This window comes from Hemibagrus wyckioides, linkage group LG01 (assembly GCF_019097595.1).
Source record: "Hemibagrus wyckioides isolate EC202008001 linkage group LG01, SWU_Hwy_1.0, whole genome shotgun sequence".
In the NCBI taxonomy this organism is placed as follows: domain Eukaryota; kingdom Metazoa; phylum Chordata; class Actinopteri; order Siluriformes; family Bagridae; genus Hemibagrus; species Hemibagrus wyckioides.
In genome coordinates this window covers 23,356,761-23,380,673 of record NC_080710.1, presented here as the reverse complement: position 1 = coordinate 23,380,673, position 23,913 = coordinate 23,356,761, and the positions used below count along the sequence as shown (strand labels likewise).

The following is a 23,913-nucleotide window of genomic DNA, read 5'->3' as shown; positions in this document are numbered from 1 at the left end:
ATAAGAATTTCGTAGCATCTTTGGTTAAGTCTATTCTCAGGTCCTGGAGAGCAGATTCCGTCTGATATTTTGGAATATTGACATTTCACCCAGTCTGTGGAACTGTGGACCAGCTCTTTACTCTTCACAGCTTTGTGAGAGGTCATGGGAGTGTACTAATCCATTCTATATATGTTATGTTATTGGAGAAAGCAAATGTGCCTTGGTATTTGTCGTAGCAGGTACTGCAGGAGTATGGAGTATCTGGGTCGCAATACGATCTGGTCTATATGTACAGTGAGAGTTGTGTCTGAATTCTCATCTTTCAGTAAAACTAGAAGATAAAAGATTCCATCAAGGATGTGGATTTATGGACACTCAGACACAGCCAAGGTTCTAGTGCTGTTCTGTTTCGCTGGCTGTTGGTGACATCTCTGTTATTTACAGGTGATGTTATTCTCTTGGCATCAATCAAAGTGGACCTCATGAGCATTTCTGTGCTGAAAGTGAAGAGGCTGGGATTAGAGTTAGCATCATTAAGACTGATGCTCTGGTCCTGTCCCAGACAAAAATGGGTTCTCCCTTCAGATGAGGGTGGACATGTTGCCCCTGGTTGAGGAGTTTATCTCTCTTGAGAAAAACAGAATGTAAGAATGGCAAGCAGCAGTGTTACAGTCTGTGTCAATTTGTGGTGGTGAAGCTTGAACTACTTGGGTGCTTCTACACCAGCCTTGGCAAACAGTGTCTTTAGGGAGCTAGTGGGCATTGTGCACAAGGGGATTGTCATGCTTAAACAGTTTTGGACTCCTTAGGGAAGGGAAATCTTAAAGCTACAACATAGAAATACATTAGACAAATGCATGCTTCAAAGTTGGTGACAACAGTATGGGAAAGGCTCATATATGGGTGTTCTTTTCAGGTTTATGCGAACATTTGGCCATAGTGTCTAATTAATTCATTCATTAATTTTTTTTTTATATCATTTTTCTAGAAAATCATTGTACACATTGTACATGGGGAATAAAAAGCAAGCTTTTTTATTCTGATTCTTGTTCTGTCTCTGTGGCGGCCCATTCAAATTCTGATTCATATAACACCCCGTGATGATTTAAATGAATAATGTGCATAATGGTTAAGTGGAAAAAGCTGAAATCATTTATTACTGTAATCCTTTAATGCCATTGCCCCTCATCTCAAGCTCTATAGTATTTCCAGCTTGACATACAAAGGGAATCGATCTCTCACCAGAGGGGGTACAGATGTGAGAGGAGATTGAGGACAGCCGAAAGAGAAAAAAACTTGCCTTTCTTCTTTCATTACATAGCATTGCCTTGGCAGTTTTACAGATGGCTCCAGGTGTGTGTGTGTGTGTGTTTGTGTGTGTGTTTGTGTGTGTGTGTGTGTGTGTGTGTATGTGTGTGTTTGTGTGTGTGTTTGTGTGTGTGTGTGTGTGTGTTTGTGTGTGTGTTTGTGTGTGTGTGTGTTTGTGTGTGTGTTTTGCACTAGCTAAGATAGGCTGACAACACAAAGGCAGTTACTTACATCATATGTTTTGACATCATATTTGACTGTTTAAAATGCAGACAGAAATGTGTATGGAAATAAGAGTCAGGGATTCAAAAGTCTATCTAATAGAAAAAGAGTGTAATAAAATATATAGAGTTTGAAAATGAAGCCATATTGAAACATATAAGTGAAACATCAGTGGGCAAAACAGAATACTGCAACTGTGACTTTTATTATTCTTCAGTTGTTGTCTGTTTTTATATGCCATCACTGAATATCACAGAATATTCTCCAATGTGCTGTTTGAGCAAACATCTGTAGAAAATTAGCTTATTTGTCAGGACTACTGAAGTGTTTTCATGACTCTGTTACAGGAAGATGAGGCAGATGAGCGGAGACTCTGAGCCATTCCAAAACTGCCTTTATATGCACATGAATATAATGTGGAGTTGGCCCGCCCTTTGCAGCTATAACAGCTTCAACTCTTCTGTGAAGGCTTTCCACAAGGTTTAGGAGTGTGTTTGACCGTTCCTCTAGAAGCACATTTGTGAGGTCAGGCAATGATGTTTGACGAGAATGTCTGGCTCGCAGTCTCCGCCCTAATTCATCCCAAAGGTGTTCTGTAGGGTTGAGAATGTCTGGCTCGCAGTCTCCGCCCTAATTCATCCCAAAGGTGTTCTGTAGGGTTGAGAATGTCTGGCTCGCAGTCTCCGCCCTAATTCATCCCAAAGGTGTTCTGTAGGGTTGAGAATGTCTGGCTCGCAGTCTCCGCCCTAATTCATCCCAAAGGTGTTCTGTAGGGTTGAGGTTCCTACAGGGGACTCTGTGCAGGCCAGTCAAGTTCCTCCACACCAAACTCGCTCATCCATGTCTTTATGGACCCTGCTTTGTGCACTGGTGTGCAGTCATGTTGGAACAGAAAGGGTCCATCTCCAAAGTTGGGAGCATGAAATTGTCCAAAATGTCTTGGTATGCTGAAGCATTAAGAGTTCCTTTCACTGGAATTAAGAGGCCAAGCCCAAAACCCCTGAAAAACAACACCTGAATTCAACATTTTGGAGGGGTGTCCCAAAACTTTTGCCAATATAGTGTATTATGTACAGTGGCCCCTAAGTGGAAAAAACGCAAGATCTAAAAACCAAAACTGCAAATCATAAAACCAAAACAACAACAGCAAGCTCAAAAATAAATAACTAAATAAATAAATAACTAAATAAATTTGAAAAAAAAAAGATTCAAGAGTTTATTGTCAAATGTACAGTAAACAGTGTGTAAACAGTAAACAATGAATCCTCCAGCAGCCATCAGTTAAGGTCATAAAAAGAGAAAACAGAAAACAAAAAAAAAGTTTAAAAAAAGTTTTTAAATTGCAAATTTATAATTACATTTACAACGGAAACAAAAACAACGGAAAAATAAAATTCAATAAAACAAACAGGAAAAGGCAAACAAAACCCAGCAAATCAGGAAACATGACAGCAGCAACGACAAATCAACAAGAGCAAATCCAAAACATAATATTATTTAATGAGTTTTATTTTTATAATATTATTATTGTTATTGACAGGTGCTCAAATCAAAGGCCTTCATATGATGATATTTTAGCTATGCAGTGGCAATGAACACACATACAGGTGATTCCTTACTAAAATAATATTTGTCACTTAACATTAATTCCTTTTGGTTCTGTTTTGAGAATTTTCTTTTGTTATTTAATTCTGGGTTTATTTTATTTTATTTATTTGTTTATTTGTTAATTAATTAATTTATTTATTTTTCATTTTGCTGTTGTTGTTTTACTGTTTTGTTTTTCTGATTTTCAGTTCAATGTGTTTTGATTTACTGATATGTTTCCAAATTTGTCTTTTATTTATTTTGTCACTGCTGTTGGGTTTTCAAAATCGCTGTTGTAGGGTTTTTTTTTTGTTTTTTGTTTTTTACTGTTGTGTGTTTTTTCCCCCAGAAATGCTGTTGTGGTTTTGGTTTTCCTTTTGTGTTTTATAAATTTGTTGTTGTAATTTGGAAATTACTGTTTCCTAATTGGCTGTTCTGGTTTTGGTTTTAGTATTGTTGGGGGATTTTTTTAGTGTTTAGAAGTGTTTTGGTTTTGGTTTTGGTTTAACTGTTGATGATGATGATGATGATGGTGATGATAATGATGATGATGATAATGATGATGTTTTTTTTTTTTTATCATTTTTACCAAGTAATGTGGTTTATTTTTACTGTAGATGCTGGGGTTGTTGTTTGTTTGTTTTTCAGTTGTCTGTAATGCTGTTGTGGTTTTGGTTTTACTGTTTCCTCTGGATTTGCTTTCATGTTTTTTGGTTTTACTTGATTTTGCTGTTGCTATTTGTGATTTTCTGACTTTACTGTTTTATTATTATTATTATTATTATTATTATTATTATTATTAATGTTGTTGTTGTTCTTTTTATTTTTATTTTTATTATTTACTTTATTTATTTATTAACTTATTTATTGTATTCATTTATTTTTAGTTTTTTTTATTTTGCTATTGTGGTTTCAGTTTTGCTGTTGTGTTTTGCACTGATAGGCCACTGCTCTTGTGACTGCTTTGCAGAGTAACATGCATGACAAAAGTACTCCCTGACACATGCAATTATATTACCAGTTTTCTTTATTTCTTTATTTGTGTTTATTGATCTATTAGAATTTATTATAAGTGTATTTAAAACCAGAGTAGATCATGTGTACTAGAGTCCATTAGAGGGTTAAAACAGTACTGCTAAATGAGAGGAATTCCTACAAAAAAAAACATTTCATAATTTATTTTAGGTGTGGGCCTCTGTCGAACAGAATAGCCTCAAGGAAATTTCACAGCTTCTTCCAGAGAGATGGTGTATATATGGTGGATATTTGTTCACTGACATTCCTGCTTTCATGGGATTTTGGAATTAATACTCTGCTATTTTTTCAAGTACTGTACAGTTTTCCTTTATAGGTTTTCACATTGGAGCCTCTATCCCCAGGCTTCACCCTGTAACAAGTCATCCACCATCTGTCTTGTTTAAATCTCCAGAATTATCAGGCCTTTAATTCGCTAGGCTATTTTTTTTTCAAGCAGTCCATTCCAATTCATAAGGTCCTTACATAAAAAATATTTAAGAAGCATCTTTCCTAAATTTGAAAAGTTAGGACTAGGTGTCTTTAAAGTGCTGGATAAGTCTATCAGTATGCAGTATTAGGAGTGATCTTCCTCAGAAACACAGTCTATATCATTTTTTAAGCTCTGAAGACATCATACTGGGCTACAGTTTGATAGAGCGGTGCTGTTGTTTCTACTTCATTGCCATACAGGCGGTGGAACCTGAGCTCTTCTCTGCCTTTCTCTCTGTCGAAAATTAAATCTGTCTAACCTGATCTGGCTGTGAGGTCTACTGATACATGCAACTCTATATCTTTTGTATTATAGCACAGCAGCTGTATATGAAATACCTATAGACTATCCAGCTCACAGTGCACAAATTTCCTAAGCTGGCAAAACTAACTAACTAACTAACTAACTAACTAACTAACTAGATAGATAGATAGATAGATAGATAGATAGATAGATAGATAGATAGATAGATAGATAGATAGATAGATAGATAGATCAAATAAAATAAAAGCACAATTTTCTGAATGTTCATAAGCCCATTTTATATGGCTACATGAAATAAACAATTGCTGCTTACATATTTCCATATTTACATTTTAGAGCATTTAAAATATTTCCCTCTTCTGACATGGAAGCTCAATAGATATGCAGTGCATTAATTTGCATGCATTAATAGTGCCTTGTACCTTGGGGTTAGGGTTAGGATAGGGTTGAATAACGATTTACCTGAGAAATACAAGACGCAAATAGAACAGGAACAATGAGCTTTAGAAATAGGGTATTTGCAATAAATGGCACACATGCATTTTAAATATTTAATGTGTTTTTTTTATATATATACATAATCCATTCAACCAAATTGTACTATTTGACCTTATAGAATACAGCTGTGAAACATAAATGATTTATAATCCCACTATATGGTGTCACACAGAAGAGACTGGGTGCTTTGAAGGTTTCTTCCCTGTGTAGTCTATGAGAGTCTCTAGGAGCTGTCACATCTGGCTTGCTCATTATCTTCTCTTTTTTTTGACTTGGTACTATTAAGGGAATACTTTTTGTACCTTTAATATGTAACTTTCAGCTGGAAATATTTACAAATGCATTTATCTGCCTATACAACTACATACAGCAGTTGAGGGTTAAGAGCCTTCCTCAAGGGCCCAGCGATAGCAGTGCTGGGATCTGAACTCACCACCTTCTGTGTCCAAACCACTGCTCTAAATATACAGCTCTGGAAATAAATAAGAGACCACTGCAAAATAATCAGTTTCTTATGTTTTTTCTTACAGGTTCATGTATTGGTGAGATGAGCAGTTTTGTTTCATTTCTTGTGAACTGCTGACAATATTTCTCCTAAATTCAAAATATAACTATTGTTATTTAGAGTGTATATTTAAAGGAAATGACAACACATCAAAATAACCCAAGATCATGCAGTATCTGCAGAGCTTTAATAACTCAAATAAAACAAAATGCAAATCATTTGTAAACAAATTGTGTTAATGCTTTGGCTAAATAACATTAAGAAATCAGTATTTGGTGGAATACATTCCAGAGGTTTTCATTAGGGTTCAAATCTGGAGATTGGGCAGTGGTCTCTTATTTTTTTCCAGAGCTGTACGTATGAATATTGCACACCTTTTTAAAGGTACCGTTCAAAATAAACGGTACAAAAGATTTATGTGCTTGATTATACCACCTTATAGAGTATACCACCTTACACGGCAGTTAAAGTGATTAAGGTTCTGGGTTGTTGATTGGAGGTTTGGGGTTCAAGCCTCAACACCACCCAAGCTCCACTGCTGGGCAATTGAACAAGGCCCTTAACCTGTATCATAGCTGCCCCTGTGCTCTGACCCCAACTTCCTCAGCTGGGATATGTGAAGAAAAGCATTCCACTGTGCTGTAAGGTATGTGTAGCGATAATAAAGGCTTCTTGCTCTTAGATATAAAAGAGTGTGTTTGTGTGAGTGAATGTGAGTGTGTGTGTGCCCTGTGGTGGGTTATCACTCCGTCCAGGGTTTATCCTGCCCTGATGCCCGATGATGCCTGAGATAGGCACAGGCTCCCTGTGACCCGAGTATAGATAAGTGGTACAGACAATGAAATGAAATGAAAAACATCCTCCTGAATTCAATTCAATTCAATTCAATTTTATTTGTATAGCGCATTTAACAAAGAGCATTGTCTCAAAGCAGCTTTACATGAGAAACCACATAAGAAACAACAAACACATAAACAGACAAACAGTCCTAGATGTTATCCCAAGTGAGCAAGCCTGAGGTGACTGAGGCGACTGTGGCAAGGAAAAACTCCCTTAGATGGTATGAGGAAGAAACCTTGAGAGGAACCAGACTCAAAAGGGAACCCCATCCTCATTTGGATGACAATTGTGTGATGCCGATACAGCATGTGTATAGTGTTATGTAAGTCAATAAGGAGGTTGTTGTCCACAGCGCTGCTTTGAATACCCCAATCCTCACAAAGCAGAACCCAGCTGGAGCTGGCCCATCTCCGGATACCACTGGAGCCGGCATAGTCTCTGTATGCCTCGGGATGGGTAGAAGAAGGGAAAACAATGGAACAGCATTAGCGTAGCTGCTGTTCATAATATTGGGATGGGAATTCTAAATCGCCCATAGGAGTGAATGTGAGTGTGTGTGTGTGGTTGTCTGTCTATATGTGTGGCCCTGTGAAGGACTGGAGACCTGTCCAGGGTATACCCCTGCCTTTCGCCTAATGTGCACTGGGATAGGCTCCAGCAGACCCCCGTGACCCTAATTAGGAATAAAGCGGGTATAGACAATGGATGGATGGCTGAATGGATGGATGGACATCCTCCTGATGAAGCCCCACACCTGTTCTGTTCAGATCTCAAAAATGTTGATATGTAGTCTACAGGCCAGTAGAGGGCTGTGTCGGAGCATGCGCAGTGCGTGCAGGAGGAGAGCCCTGTTTTGACTGTCACAGCGTTGACGCGTATATACCGACTGGCGTGTGGGGTAAGGAATTAAAATAATTTCATACAAACCCCGAGTTAGTGCGCTTAGTTTTATAGCGATACTCGGGGAGGATGTCGCCTTTGGGGTGCGAAAGACGCTCGAATATGAACTCGTGTGTTTATATATATATATATATATATATGTGTGAGTGTGAGTGTGAGTGAGTGTGTGTTTTCCCCTATCGTATTTAAATGCGCTGTGAGAGAGAGAGAGAGAGAGAGATGGCTGTGCTCGCTAATCTGCCCTGCTTTCTCTCCTGTTTAAAGCGAGCTAATGTAACAAAACGAGATGCCCCCCTTCCCTCCGGCACGAGCGCACACCGGCAGGCCAAATTCATTCCACTTCATATACATTTCTATATATTTCTACACAATATCAGGACTGTTTATTCTACAGTCCACAGCGCGCAGCTAGCTGTGTGAAGCTAAGTGAAACTATATCTTTTCCTCCTCTCGTTCTTCTCGGAAATGTTTCCTTTTCATATTTTAACACGTAGCAATTTTAGTTTGCTCCAGTTACAACTCTTCCTTGATCTCCCCTCTCTCTCTCTCTCTCTCTCTCTCTCTCTCTCTCTCTCTCTTCCTCGTGCGAGAAGGGACTTTTACCTTTTAGTTAGCTGCTGGAAATGCATTTATTATTATTTATATAATAAGAATTATTATTATTTATTTCACACGCAGTGTTTATTTCTGGACGGTTTCCTGATAGGGTGCAGTGTTGCGTTGTTTGTTATAAATTATGCCTAACGTTATTTGTTTGCGAGTTGAAACTTTTAATGGCGTCGTTTGTAGGCTAATAAACATTCATGTGGACTGGAAAGCCGTCATGGTTCGGTACTTTAACATCTAGATCAGAGAAAGAGAGAGAGAGAGCATTTAGAAATGGACAAAGTCAGTGGTTGATTGTGTTCATCATGGCCTAGATCTCAGTGTGAAAGAGAGAGGCTTAGTACAGATGTGTTGATGAGAGTGGTGACACATTAATAAGACACTACAGGAGATATAGGGGGCTGGTTTATTATTATTATTATATATAAAAAAAACAACAACAAATTTCACTGGAAATCTTTGTCATTTGTTTTTTGATCTTCTTGCGCCGAATCATTTATTTTCCCCCCCCATATTTATGCATGCATTCTATATTTTATTTGTTTTGTTTTTCAAAACAAAAGTCAATATTGTGTTAAAATGTTTGTTTGTTTTTTATTGTCGCAAGAGAAAAACACCTTTAAACAACAGGATCTAGGAATAATCGTTTAATCGTTTAATCAGCCACTATAAAATGTTTAAGTCCTGATTTTTTTCGGTGTAAAAACAATCAGTAGTCTGGTGGAAAATCGTATGGAATATCCCTGTAAAATAGGGTTAATAATGATCTTGATAGGAAAAAGTATAATATCAGGAATTGCATGTGTTGTGGGGAAAAGACATCGTTTCTGACTATAGACTTTTCATTAAAAAAAAAACCAAAACAAAACGTCGTTCCTTTCTTGTTAGTATGATTCATAGGGATTTATCGTAGTTAGACGCAGCATGAGGTGTTTACCAGTCTGGTGGAAATCGTATGGAATATCCCTTTAAATAGGGTTAGTAATGATCTTGATAGAAAAAGTATAATATCAGGAATTGCATGTGTTGTAGAAAAAGAAATCGTTTCTGACTATAGACTTTTTATTTGGGAAAAAAACGCCTTTTGTCTCTAGTTAGTATGATTCATAAGGATTTATCATAGTTAGACTGAGCTTAAGGTGTTTATCAGGAAATGATCAATAGTGTGGTGGAAATCGTATGGAATATTCCTTTGAATAGGGTTATTAATGATCTTGAGGGGAAAAAAGTGTAATATCAGGAATGCATGTGTTGTAGAAAAAGAAATTGTTTCTGACTATAGACGTTTTATAAAGACATTTCTGACTTGGGGGGGACCCTGATTTTATTTAAAGAACAAAACAAAAAGCTTTTCCTTTCTAGTTAGAATGATTCATAAGGATTCATCATAGTTAGACGCAGCATGAGGCGTTTATCAGGAAACGATCAATAGTCTGGTGGAAATCATATGGAATATCCCTTTAAATAGGGTTAGTAATGATCTTGATAGAAAAAAGTATAATATCAGGAATGCATGTGTTGTGGGGAAGAGAAATCGTTTCTGACTATAGACTCTTTATTTTAAAAGAAACGCCTTTCCTTTCTTGTTAGTATGATTCATAGGGATTTATCGTAGTTAGACGCAGCATGAGGTGTTTATCAGAAAACGATCAATAGTCTGGTGGAAATCATATGGAATATTCCCTTTAAATAGGGTTAGTAATGATTTTAATAGAAAAAGTTTAATGCATGTGTTCTAGGAAAAAGAAATCGTTTCTGACTATAGGCTTAAAAAAATTCCTTTCCATTTTTGTTAGTATGGTTGATAAGGATTTATCGTAGTTAGACAGAGCTTTGAGGTGTTTATCAGGAAGCCAGCCTTTCATTAAGGTATGATGTGATTGCACAAAGTGGGCGGAGCTTAAACCTTCTGCTAAGTTTCGGTTAATGCGATGGTCAAGTTGAGTAAACAAAAACTGAACAGTTTTAATGTTTTATGTTGCCAAAATGTCTCTTGCAAGATTTTGTGTCTGAAAATGTGAATTATTTTGATATGATCGACCTGACCAAAATAATTTTTTTTTTTTTTTCTGCCTGTAATTGTTACAGAGGGTGATTTTCTGTTGTCCAGTGGAAGATAGACAGTCGGTTATTGATACGCAAACAGAAAAATTTCATTTTCTCATAAGTCAGTAAGGAGAAAACTGGTTTTAATAAGCAGAGTAATGATTAATAGGATCTCTAATGTGTTGCGTTGATGTGGTTTGTCATGACGGGCTCATTAGTTTTCCATTGATTATCATTACACTAAAAAAAAAAAAACGAACCAAGACTTGATGATTTATTTTTTGTTTTTTGCGTTTCCCCTCAGTGTGACTTTTACTTTGGATTTTGTACAAGTGTAGACTGGTCGGTTATGTAGAACGCCATAATGCCATATGATTTGGGCTGATGGTGTTTATTTTCGCTTTGGTGTCGGGAAGTTGAGAGTTGCTTCCAGCTCTGTGGCCGCCCCTCTAGTACTTCCTGTTTAAAGCCTTGGTTCATGTTGAGGCAAATATAAATTTATTGCTTGGTACGAGTTTGTTTATGTAACTTTGCTATTAGTTATTGGTTGACATTGAACAAATACCTTCAAGTGTAACATGACTATTGTGCTTAATTTACTTCTCTCTACCAAAATATAATATTTTGAGCTTTTCTGTGAAAAAAGGAGAAGGCTAGATTTAAAAAAAAAAAAAAACAAGACAAAAGAAAACCAAGAATTTGCAGAGCATAACTTTTAGTCTCGAATTGAAGTGTGAAAAGTTTGTTGGTTCATGATTGCGACGTGCATGCGAGCTGTTTTCCTGTTGCAGTGTTGCTTGAAGATAAGACTACAGCATAGCTGAGCATGTGTAACTGCTAAACTACCACGGGATCTCGAAACACACGGAAGAATTGTCTGAGGATGTGATTTTATGATTTGACGGAAATGTATTCGTGTTTCTTTGCTGAAAGATTAATTCATTTGCGCTACAGGTTGAAACAAGAAGTCGGGACGCATTTTTAATGAAGGATTTATTTTTGGATCATTTGCATGGTCCACTTATGAGCCCTGTGTCATCTGATAGTTTATATCTCTGAAGAAAGCTTAAGCTCCAGTAGAATGTGATTTCCCTGTTTGTTTCATGATTATATAATGTCTTCTTTTGATATACATGGCAGTTTTATCATAAATAAATAAATATGTACACCGATCATCCATTTGAGCGAGTTCAGAGCATGGATCAGAGCATCTCCAAAACTGTAGCTGTTGTGGGGTGTTCCCGGTCTGCAGTGGTCAGTATCTATCCAAAGTGGTCCAAGGAAGGAACAGTGGTGAACCGGCGACAGGGTCATGGGCGCTCAAGGCTCACTGATGCATGTAGGGAAGTGAAGTTAATGCTGGTGTCAGAATACACAGGGCACTGTAAATTGTTGCATATGAGGCTGGATAGCCGTGGACCAGTCAGGGTGCCCAGGTGGTCATAATGTTATGCCTGTACGTACATATACATGCATGCATACATACATACAAAACACAATTACTAGGGTAGAAAAAGCATTAAACAACATATTTTTTAAACTAAAATTATTCAAAACCAAAACTTTTCTACTTATGTTTCATTTTAATGACAGTTTTAAAATGTTAGTTTCATGTTCTGTGTGAAATAAGATTAACATTTTTTTTATAGCATGAAAAGATTTTTGCTTGTTTTAAGTCTGCACATTTAATTAAAGAAGGCCTCATTTGCATAAGTAAATGTTTAATTAAAAAAAAAAAAAAGGTCCAGTACAAACAATACGTGAGGGTTGATTGTGATTATCTATTATTTAAAAAAAAAAAAAAAAAAAATCACGTTTTAAGTCTTTGTCATACACATGAAGCTCCTCTACTCTGGTATAACACACAGCCATGTGGCTTGCAGAAGTTTGTGCCCTGCTTATACACCAACCAGGTATAATATTACCACCTGCCTAATATTGTGTTAATCCTCCTTTTGCTGCTAAAACAGCCCTGACCCGTCATCCACTGTGTATTCTGACACCTTTCTATCAGAACCAGCATTAACTTCTTCAGCAATTTGAGCAACAGTAACTTGTCTGTTGGATCGGATCACACGGGCCAGCTTTAACTCCCCAACTACTGTTCCTTCCTTGGACCACTTTTGATAGATACTGACCACTGCAGACCGGGAACACCCCACAAGAGCTGCAGTTTTGGAGATGCTCTGATCCAGTGGTCTTGCCATCACAATTTGGCCCTTCGTCAGACTCGCTCAAATCCTTACGCTTGTCCATTTTTCCTGCTTCTAACACATCAACTTTGAGGACAAAATGTTCACTTGCTGCCTAATATATCCCACCCAGTAACAGGTGTCATGATGAGGAGATCATCAGTGTTTTTCACTTCACCTCTCACTGCTCATAATGTTGTGGCTGATCGGAGTACATTGTGTGTGTTTTGATCAGTATCTCAAGTGTCTTAATACTTAATTCTACTAAAAAGTAGAATAGCAGCTGAATTGATGCATATTTGTGTCAAAGTGCAGAGTGACTCTGCAGGAGGACATGTGATGGAGCTGATCTGTAATTAAAAAATATAAATCATCAAAACGCAGTTATGTCTGCAGAATAATTCTCACTTCTAGTCGCAGTACCACTGCTACTTCATACACATCTTTCTATAATCAATTACAATTTAATATTAAGGAAGAATCTTTTATTAAAAGATAGCTGGGATTTGTTATTTAAACTCAGATAGATTCAGTTTACTTGTAATAAGAGAGAGGTGTTCACTAGATACAGGTTATTACAATACACACCAGTATCAATTACACTATAACAGAAAGCTGGAGCTGGTTTGAGTTATGTGCTACTGTTGTCCGGTTTCCAGGAAGAACATTTCAGGCTGATGCTGTAGTAGAGTAGGAGCATTTTGTTGTCGCTTTCACACGTGCAAAAACGCAGCAATGCAGTCCTGAAGTTTCTGTGAAGGTCCAGGAAAAGTCCTTGAAATGAAAATTGATCTATTTCATTCTGAAACTTTATTACCGAATTAACCTGTGCCCCAGCCTGATTCGTATTCAGGTCAGGAATTAATTGAATTTCTTACAGACGTTACACAAACCAAGATTAGGATCTTTTTCACTCGTTTGTTCTTTTTTTTTTTTTTTTTTACTCTTTCGTACGAATATATTTTTTTAGGGGCGTGACAGATACGTTGCATAATAAACCTATGCCCTTTGCTGCATTTATTTCTGTGTATATCCCGCAGCGTATTTCATACTGTGTTGTGTTTTCGTCAGCTCTCGCTGCTTCATTGAGAGAGACGGGAGTGATTCAGGATCAGATTTGTTAGCATAATAGATAATAAACGGATTAAGACTGACCTTTTCATGTCCATTGTTTTAGACTTCAATTGGAGGAAGGCGCGATGTGGGGAAAATCATTTCAGAAGCAAAAATATCAGCAGTGAATAGAGTTCCTGCTTGGAACTTTTCTCCGTTCCCTCGGAGGATTCCCTTTAATGAATATAATATTGTTGATGAATTTCCAGATGATAGTTGGTAATTATTTACACACAGGACAGGAAGGCAAGGAAGATTTAGTCTTTGTGATATTACAATGTAAGGGCTACAGCAAGTTTGAAAAGAAGCACACAGTAATCAAGCTGCTTTTTATTAGTTTATCCTGGTAATTGTTATTGGACCCGTGTTCAGGGAATTCGGCAGCGCACACGCTACTCCTTTTCAGCCTGATTGGGCTCTGTGTCTGTTTTAAGGGCATTTTGAATGGTTAGTTGCTGTGTGTTGCTGGTATTCAGGGTGTGGTTTCAGCTCTGTTTTTGTCCACTGTGCGTCTGTTGTTTTTCTCCGCGTCATCGTGAGTAATATACTGGGAAGAAGTCATCCCTGTTATTTCACAACCGTATAGTAAATGGTGCTGTAGTCTATAAAAAGGGCTCTGATTGTTAGATGGTCAAATTTGGTGTTGTGTTGCACCGAACAGCCGAAGCATGAATGCTGTGAAGCATGAATCAGTCATTTAAATATATTGTTTCCTCTACGGCTGTGATCAAGTTGCCATTTTGTCTGCTCCATCTCTCTGTCTGTGTCTCTCTCTCTCTCTCTCTCTCTCTCTCTCTCTCTGTGTTCCTGCCTTGCTGAGTCTCTTTTTCTGGATTTTCTTTTGTGTTTTTCACAACTTTTCCGATCTATAACATCTAATTACTTTTAAACTGTGGTAATAAATATCTCAACTCAACAGATCTTTATTTCACCTGTCTGGTTTTATTTAGAAAGATCCAACCACACTTACCAGAGTCACATTGTGGTGTTTTTCTGTTCCATTTTCTTCCTGAACAGAAACCTCATTCTATAGATTACCTGCATTTTATTCATTTTATAATCTGATATATAATAAAAAAATGATCAAAAATTTTATTTTTATATATATATATATATATATATATATATATATAATCATTTTTAATAATATTTTTTTAATAGTTTCCTCACATTGAAATTAATTTTTATTTTTAATTATTTTACTTTTTTATTTTTAATTCACAAACAAGAAAACACTATAATTGTAGTTTTATTAAGTATGCAAACACGCACACACACACACACATACACACACGTCTGTAATTAGACAAAGCCTTGTTTGTGTAGATAATTGTATTCCAAAGCTATTCCAATATCAAATACTTGAAAGAATCTCGTCAATTAATTAATGAAGATTTATTGTGTCATTAAAAATGACTCCATTCACCTCTAGGGTCTTGCCTTAATCTCTTATAGGCATTTGAAAGGTTTCTTCCTCTCTGTGCTCACCATGCTCTCTGTTAGCTGCATAAGAATATTTCTTATTTTCTTCCCATCATCCCTCCCGGCTTCTTGCTGATGCAACGTACAGACATTTCTGTACAATCACAGTGCTGCACTGAAGCTCATCATAAGTGGACAGCAGTGTAAAAGGTGCCCTGGTGCTTATTGTCTCTAGACGGTGGTTTATATCCATTATACAGCAAACAGAAATGACCGCTTTATTGACTTGTATAGGATTTAAGCTGGTCATATGTTTGTTTGTTTTTTTCCAGTATTAAGGTTGGTTAGGATCTGTTGCAGTCGTGCATGCCACACTGGGTCAGTCAATTGAATGTCAGTGTTGTTTCTTTTCTTTGTTTTCGTCCTGTAAGAGCAGCTGACTCTGACACGCACAGCTGCCTGCGAGAGAATTACGATAACCGGGAGATTCACGCTTGTGCATGGTGTAAGTAATGTCTATTACACAAACGTGTGTCTGAAATATTCCCCTAATGGCCCTTATGGGTTGTTTGAACTATCAGTTGAAGATAAAGGCAGAGTTTATTTTTTGCTAGGCCTCCTGTGTGTTTTAACCTTAGAACCTGATGTGTGCAATGTTTGTAGGAATTTGAGCCACATGTCAATCTCTGGGTAGGATTTCAACTCCGCAGATAATCTCTTGTTTGACAAACGATCGGTGATTGATCTGGTTTGGAAAAGAATGCAGCATGGTCAAAACGGATCCTGTCTAATGTTTAGTTTTTGTTTTTTTCTCCTCACTGCTGCTGATTCTGTAGCTGAATTTAGATGATAATAATAATAATAATAATAATAATAATCCTTTATAAAGTGATAACTGATGGCTTTCACACACTTTCCTCATAAGACACAAAACACAAATTTACATTTCTGGCATTTGGCAGACGCCCTTATCCAGAGCGACTTGCATTTTATTTCATTTTTTATACAGCTGAGCCATTGAGGGTTAAGGGCCTTGCTCAGGGGCCCAGCAGCGGCAGCTTTTGGTGGACCTGGGATTCAAGCTCGCAACCTTCCAATCAATGACTTAACCCCTGAGCTACCAAATAATCAGATGTGTCTGTTTCCTAATCCACAGCTTAAAAATAATCAAGATGGGGAACTGTACATGAAGTAAAGTTACACATCCAGCTTTAAAAGATTTCAGCATCCCCAGCCTGCTCAGTATCAGTATTATAAGATTACAGATGCGTCATGATCTTTTAATACACTGACTAAAACATGTAAGGATATTTTGCTAGCATTATCAGTAATACTCCTGTTCGGTTTGCTGATGGAACTTTTCCCAGTTGTTCATTATTTTTCTAAAGTGATGTACTTACCCTCATGTCACCAGGTCTTGGTTTCAGACCACCTGAATTGTGGTGCTAGAACCAAACTGGAGAAGTTATATCATTGTACACTTATATTGCCAAAAGTTTTGGGACGTCTGCCTTTACATGCACTCTTGCCCACTCTTTGCATCTATAACGGCTTCAACTCTTCTGGGAGGTCTTTCCACAAAGTTTAGGAGTGTGTTTATGGGAATTTTTGACCATTTCACTAGAACCACATTTGTGAGGTCAGGTACTGATGTTCGACGAGAAGGCGTAGCTCACAGTCTCCTCTCTAATTCATCCCAAAGGTGTTCTGTCAGGTTGAGGTCAGGACTCTGTCAAGTTCCTCCACACCAAACTCACTCATCCATGTCTTTATGGACCTTGCTTTGTGCACTGGTGTGGAGTCATGTTGGAACAGCAAGGGGTCATCCCCAAACTGTTCACACAAAGTTGGGAGCATGAAATGGTCCAAAATGTCTTGGTATGCTGAAGCATTAAGAGTTCCTTTCACCGGAACTAAGGGGCCAAGCACAACCCCTGAAAAACAACACCTGAATTCAGTGTTTTGGAGGGGTGTCCCAAAACTTTTGGTAATATAGTGTAGATCTTTTATCTTTACACCCACATCTGAACAGTTTGAGAGAACTGTCTACAGGAGAAAATTTATTCAGAGACTTGGGAAAGCTTTAGTAATTTTGACACATCTGTAGCTGAGGATTTTGCACTGACTTTTACTCTTGTAATTACATTATAATAAGGATATCAACAATTCAGTTCCATTCAATTTGATTTCTATAGCGCTTTTAACAGTGGATATCGTCTCAAAGCAGCTTTACAGAACATAAACATAGTACAAAAGTCCTAGATCAATGTTAGACAAAATCATCCAACAAGAGCATGTCTTTTGGATTTATTGTTTGGTTGGTTCAGAATCCAAATAAACAAACATTATATATAAATAAAATAAATAAATAAACACAATATTTCCAAATATTATTTTCTTTATACTGAATGTGGTTCTGGCTAATGGTAAAGCTAAAGAAACTGTAATGCTGGTGAACTCGAGGGCATTTCATCTTAGTGTCTCTGTAGTATTTTCTTGCTGAAGAGTTTGCTGAACTATGGGATGAATATAAAGCTATGATATCCAACATAAGACACGTGAAATCATCACGTCACCAGTGTGTTATATTTCATGCAGGAGTGAGCAGTATGTGAGCTGAAGGGCTGCATCCATTGAGAGATCTGGTCACAGTGTTTGGCCGTGTTTCTGAAACACGGCCCTCAGGGCAGGAGCGTGGCTGTGAGTCGAATATTAAACATGATTAACCAGGGCTCTAGGTGAAGAGGGCACCCAAAGGATTGAAAACAGACTGCACTTAGACTTGGATTGGAAATTGCTTTCTGGTTCCGAATCCAGAACCCAGAGACGGTCCACATTTTGTCTGCTGGGAGCTGGAAGCTGGGACATGGGTTGTGATGTGGGGGAAAACTGGTATATGACATTTCTTACATGTTGAAGAGTGATGGATGGTGACAGGTTTGTGTGTGACACGTTTTGTTATAAGCCATGTTCCTCTTCTTTCACACAGTGTGTCTAAGTTTCTTTCTCTCTCTCTCTCTCTCTCCCCCTCACCATCTTCCTCATCCTCTCTCTCTCTCCCCCTCTCTTTACCGCTCCCTCTCCCTCTCTTTACCACTCTCTCTCTCTCCCTCCCTCATCCTTGCTCCCTCTCTAGACCACTCTCTCCCTGTCTCTCTCATCCTCTCTCTCTCTCTCTCCCTCCCTCATCCTCACTCCCTCTCTACACTCTCTCCCTGTCTCCCTCATACTCTCTCTCTCTCTCTCTCTCCCCCTCTTCCTCATCTTCTCTCTCTCTCCCTCCCTAATCCTCTCTCCCCCTCTCTCTTTCTCTCCCTCTCTTTACCACTTTCTCTCTCTCTCTCCCTCCCTCATCCTCTCTCTCTCTCTCTCTGTCTCCCTCTTCCTCATCTTCTCTCCCTCTGTCTCCCTAATCCTCTCTCCCTCTCTACACCACTCTCCCTCTCCCCCTCTCTACACCTCTCTCCCTCTCTCTCACTCTCGCATATGATCCAACTCACATGTAGTTGCTATCCTGTGTCCTTGTTTGTTCTACTCCTCAAGCTCTTCCAGATCTACTTTTAAAGCAAAAATCATTTTAAACTTTCTAAACACCGAAGGTCTGCAGAAATTTGCCAGTGTCAGATTTTTTAATACATCATTGTTCAGTGGTTTTTCCACTCTGAGTGCTTGTACAGGCAAGATATCAGGATTTTTTTTTGTGCGTGCGCGTGTGTGTGTGGGTCTTAGCTCTATCTAAAGCTGACTCTAAGATTCTTTGTTGTTCAACATAACATGTCTTTCAGTGTATGGTTTCAAAAGCCCATGTTGCCTTGATATCAGACACGTTTTTTATCAGCTAAATGATCTCAGTAGTCCTAGTGCTACATGAGGAAATTGTAAGAAATGTTGGTGTTATAGCTGAAGTCGTTTAATGTCTTTGTGCGGTATATTCACTGACTAATTATGATCAGTGAAACCCAGGGGAAAGTGCACCCTGAGGGTTTTGGTCATCCTTTTTTTAACTGCATTAATTGAGTGCTGTAGGTCTAATGATCCACCTCTCTCCTAAGATAGATACAGGCTCAGTGCAGCAGTGTGCAAATTACTGCCACTTGCCACTGCATTAGACTAAACGGTCCGGTTAAACGCATGTTCTTATCGGATTTTACTGAAAGCATCAGTGTTCGAAAAGATTTAAGAAAAGATTGTGTGGGTTTTTTTTTTTTTTTTTTTTTGCTTTAAATGGCAGGTTTCGGAGCAATTCAGCATCAGGACGTAGAATGTGACTGGAATGGGAGTCAGAGCGCCAGTTCCCTGATAGGGTGGATTAGGTGAGTGCAAACACTAATACAGTGAGTCATTTAAAGGTGGTGTTGATTTTGGAACAGTGCCATGCTTGGTGTGACTACTGAAGCTTATTAATGAAAATAATAGTGTGTCTTTTAGGGCAATGTAAAGGTTATACAATATGTATAATGCCTGTTTTGAACAAGTGTGGTCTTTTATCACTTGAAATCTGTTTCATTATGCAACTCCATTCACAAGGCTGTAATACAGGTCCTGCAACTAAACAATTACCTTTGTGATTTAAATTTTTTTTTATGTGAGCAGAAGGAAAGATATGCAGTTTTGAACATTCCCTGTAGGTTCTGTATATTTAATAAATATCAATATTAAATGATTGATTGATTGATTTATTAAAAATAACGAGCATAAATAAATAAATAAATGTTTGTTTGTTTGTTTATTGAAAATAATGAGCCTACATAAATAAATAAATAAACATTTATTTAATTTATGTAGGCTCGTTATTTTTAATAAATAAATAAAACATTTATTTATTTATTTATTTATTTATTTATTTATTTGAGCTTATTATTCTAAATTCTAATCTAGTGATTCAGCATCCTGAGAATGCATATCAGCACATGATAAACAGTGTTTTGCTAAGATGACTAAGCCAAATTCAAGAGGATTCCCTGGTCCACTTCTCTGCTTATTTCATTTTGTTTCGTAGCAGTCCGTTAGAAGCGCTCCTGTTTTAATACAGATCTGTCAAAACCCACAGTGATATGCGGTATACTTTTCAAGCACTTTTATTCACGATGCACAATCAGCCTAGAGACTATAAATAAAAAATATCCTTAAGCATTTGTTGTTCAAATCTATATTTTCGTTTGATAACACACTGGCAAAAGTGCTTATTTCCAGCAGAAATATGAATCATCAGGCACACCGCTACTCAAGTCATGTGTTTTATGTTTTGTTTTGTTTTGGTTTTCTCCCTGGCTTTTATTTTATTAACTGCTATTGTTTGCATTTCGTTCCAGAGTCTATCATTCTCTAATGATGCAGGGAGAGGACAGAAAGAAAAGGAAACAGAGTTTGAATCCTAGAAGTGTGTCAGAGGAGTACTGTCTCAGAGTGAGTAGCAACCTGCCCTTCATCTGAGCCACACTGACTGTTTTACCCGTGATCTGAAAAGTATCCCGGCTCTCTTTTCCGTAGGAACGTCCCAAAGACGACGCGACAAAGATGAAAAATAAATTGCCCACTTCTGTCGGTAAAACATCTCTCATGTTATCCAGCCTCCGAGGCTCTGTTGTGCGCAGCTAATTAAATCAGTACTAGATTTTACGAGTTCTTTAGAGAAGGTGTTAGTGGCGCACTCAATTTAAACATAAAACTTTAAGTCATTTTATACAGCGTGATTTTATATTTTACGACTGTGATTTTGCATTGGAGCAGTTAACAGTAAGAAGAGGCCCTGGTCATGGGATCAGTACTTGGAAGAGGAAGGAGCCATCGCAGCCCCCTCGGGACTCTTTACAGAAGTAAGGATGATTCTGCATGCATTTAGCGTTTCAATTCTCTGAAGTCTAAATAAATGCTTGTTTAGGTTGCTTCAGGTTTTGTGTAGGACATAAAATAACAGCAGTCAACAAGTGGGAGCTGTGAGCTGCTTCTACTGTGTGCAGTGTCTCTCCTTTCAACCTTATCATGCATGATATCTAGTCTTAACCTTTTAAAATAGTTTTTTTCTGTTTGCGGTCATTTGCTTTCCTATTAATAACAGGACAGTGTGCTTGTAATATGCCCGTGTTTAGAGACGGGCATTAGGCCACATAATTCACACTTCAGCGGATGTACTGTGACACTTCTAATGTAGCCCCAGTTCATCCAGTTACTTTCAATGTATGCGGCAGATTAGTTCGCATTCGTGATAATGGGAATTGTGAAAACATGAATAAAAGGTGGCCTTTCATTTAGTTTAAAGCAGACGTAAATCTTTTGAATTTCACCCTCTTTGGTAGGCAAATGCTACTGCAAGTTTCTTGTGGAAGAACATTTCAGATCATGTACTGCATCCTTTGCTGTAAAGATTTCTATTGTCATGGCTGTAAGCGGCAAATAAACAGATGTTCAGAGAGAATTTGTGGTTCTGTTCCAAAAGGCATGCTGCAAACTAAGTAGTACTGTGTGCTATTTGGGATGCAGTCCTTGTATTCTTGACTCTGAGGATGTACGTAACCGTCTCCTGCTGCTATTACAAACTTCTGAAAAGGTTTATTACCACATCTGTGACTTTCACATATACTGAATATTATGTAAAAGAGCAAAACCTCTCGATTTCAACAAGTGCTAGTTCCTTCTATAACAGGCACATGTGCACAGAATCATGTACAATAATCATAACTACCTGCTGGGTAAAATGTCCTAACCTGCCCTGCTGTGAATATAACAGGGTTTCCTCAAGGCTGCACATTTACTCTTAACCTCACTCAGTAATTCTAGCTAGCTAGTGAAAATGCAGCATCACATCTGAGAACTGCTTTCAACAGAGATCTATACTGTGCTGGACACACACACACACAAAAATTGTCCTGTTTGCACGCATATGTCACTTTACTTTACACTTTATATTGATCCTGTTTACATGTTAACTCTATTATTTGCACTCACTGTCAACACTATTCTTTTGCGCAGAGTCGGTCTATATGTTGTTTGTATGCACTGTCTTGTCTTGTCATCCTGTGCACTTTTGTTGTATGTCAAGTTTTTTGCACCTTAAGTATAGTTTAGTTTTATCTCTATGTTTAGCTCTATGGTTGTCTGTGTCACTGTACTTTTTCTTTATGTGTAGCGCCTCTGGTCTAGGAGGAACGTTGTTTCACTTCACTGTGTTCTGCATCAGCTATATATGGTTGAAGTGACAATAAAGCGACTTTGACTTGATTGTTGTGCTTAAAATGACAAATAATGCCCACACACAAATGACCAGTTATCAACTAACCTGTTGTCATTATCAGTTTTTGGCAAAAAACAACTTCATAACTGATAAAATATCGTAATGAGGATGATTCAGATGAGCCGTGCGTATGCTGAGCTCCGTTAAGGTGCACAGCACATCCCTGACACGGCTTATTTGCATGCCGTGTGTGTGTCCATGAACGCGCACAGGCAGCTGGGAGAATGAAATGAATGATAAGGGTAAAGATTAACAGGCAGAATTGGGAGTTTTGACTCACTTCTATGCCAATACAAATATTTAATAATGTATGATAATAGTAATAATAATAGTAATAATGGGAGCACAGTGGCTTTAGTGGTTAATATACCGTGGGTTTGTGTGATGTTTGCGTGTTCTCTCCATACTTTGATGGTTTCCTTTGGGTACTCCAGTTTCCAGTTCAGATCCATGCAGTGTAAATGGTTGTGTGTGTGCATGTGCATGCGTTTGAATTGTCAAAATTTGCATTAGTCGGACATCTTATACGCACAAACTCAGGAGACCGAGCAGGATACAAATGTTGTATCAAATTTACAGGATTTTCATGAATACAAAATTTCTTGCGTAAATGCCCCAGTAAATGATTTACGAATAAATCGGCCTACATCCAGCTTGATAAATGAGGCCCAATATTAGAGAACCAACAAATGGCATAAGAAAAAAAAAAAAAAAAAACCCTAAATCCATTTTAGTTACTCTCTCGCTTTCCTCTCTACAGATTTCTTTTGTATCCGAAATTGATGACTTATCTGAGCGGATTTATAGCATATATGTGCAAATCTTTCTCCAGTTCTGACCCAACACCCATGTCACAGCTCTGACTTTTCATTTTTAACCCCAGAACACTCCACTCGGCATGACCTACCTGACGGCTCAATCATTTGCTACTTGCAGGCACAAGTCTGTCATAGCATAAGACCAACTTTATAATAAGCCACGTAACCAAGTTTGTGTTATTTGTAGCGGCGATCGATGAAGTAGTCTGACTTCTGTTATGTTTATTCTAAAACACCCAGACTAATGCCTGTGCAAGAGCATCTGCCAGAAAGGCGGTTCAGATCCAACACTGGCACTTGGTTGTCAGAACTGTAACCTTAGCTGATTTTATCGGCAAATATTAACGGTGTTTGCTACATGTGTCTGCTCATTTATACCTTATTGCTCTAGCTTGTCAGCACTAGAATAGAGCAAGTAGTCGAACTGTCTGCTTACCATAAAGCCGGACTGTAGAGACAAACTGGCACATGTACTGAACATGCCCTTACTTGTTAAGTGTCCCACTGGGCCCAATTTTTAAAAATGAAGACAAACTTGGAATCTTTCCATGCTGCCAAGGGTTTATTTTTTGCTTAAATTCAGTGAGAAGTGAAGTAGCAGAAAGTTAAACATAAGTACTTTCACTCATGTTCCTGTATAGGGAGCATAATTATAGATATTCCTGACAGGCAGTGTGGAACGATGTGCTGACTGCAGCATCTCACTGAATTGAACCTGTTTACTCCGGAGACTTCTTTTTGGTCTGTTTACTCGTTGAGCATCTCTTTCTGTTGAACTCTTATTACAGCTGCGTAATAGCTCCTTTTATGATTAATGTGTTGAGTCGAGTGTTTGTGCCTCCAGCACTGTCTTTATGGAAGTGGGCTTTCCG

At 37.9% G+C, this 23,913-nt stretch overlaps 1 protein-coding gene across 3 annotated transcripts in view; it reads left to right on the top strand.

Annotated features, from left to right (window-relative positions):
• The first annotated feature begins 7,532 nt into the window (after nucleotides 1–7,532).
• Nucleotides 7,533–23,913, top strand: part of LOC131352733 (lethal(3)malignant brain tumor-like protein 4) — a 73,007-nt gene continuing 56,626 nt past the window's right edge. The window contains exons 1-5 of one of the 3 annotated variants that reach the window (XM_058389059.1): nucleotides 7,533–7,611; nucleotides 19,224–19,305; nucleotides 20,305–20,398; nucleotides 20,483–20,537; nucleotides 20,720–20,808. In XM_058389059.1, coding sequence (XP_058245042.1) covers nucleotides 20,321–20,398; nucleotides 20,483–20,537; nucleotides 20,720–20,808 — 222 coding nt within the window. In that variant the 5' untranslated portion in view covers nucleotides 7,533–7,611; nucleotides 19,224–19,305; nucleotides 20,305–20,320. The remainder of the gene's footprint in view (nucleotides 7,612–19,223; nucleotides 19,306–20,304; nucleotides 20,399–20,482; nucleotides 20,538–20,719; nucleotides 20,809–23,913) is intronic. The other 2 variants (XM_058389073.1, XM_058389064.1) reach the window with 2 other exon arrangements.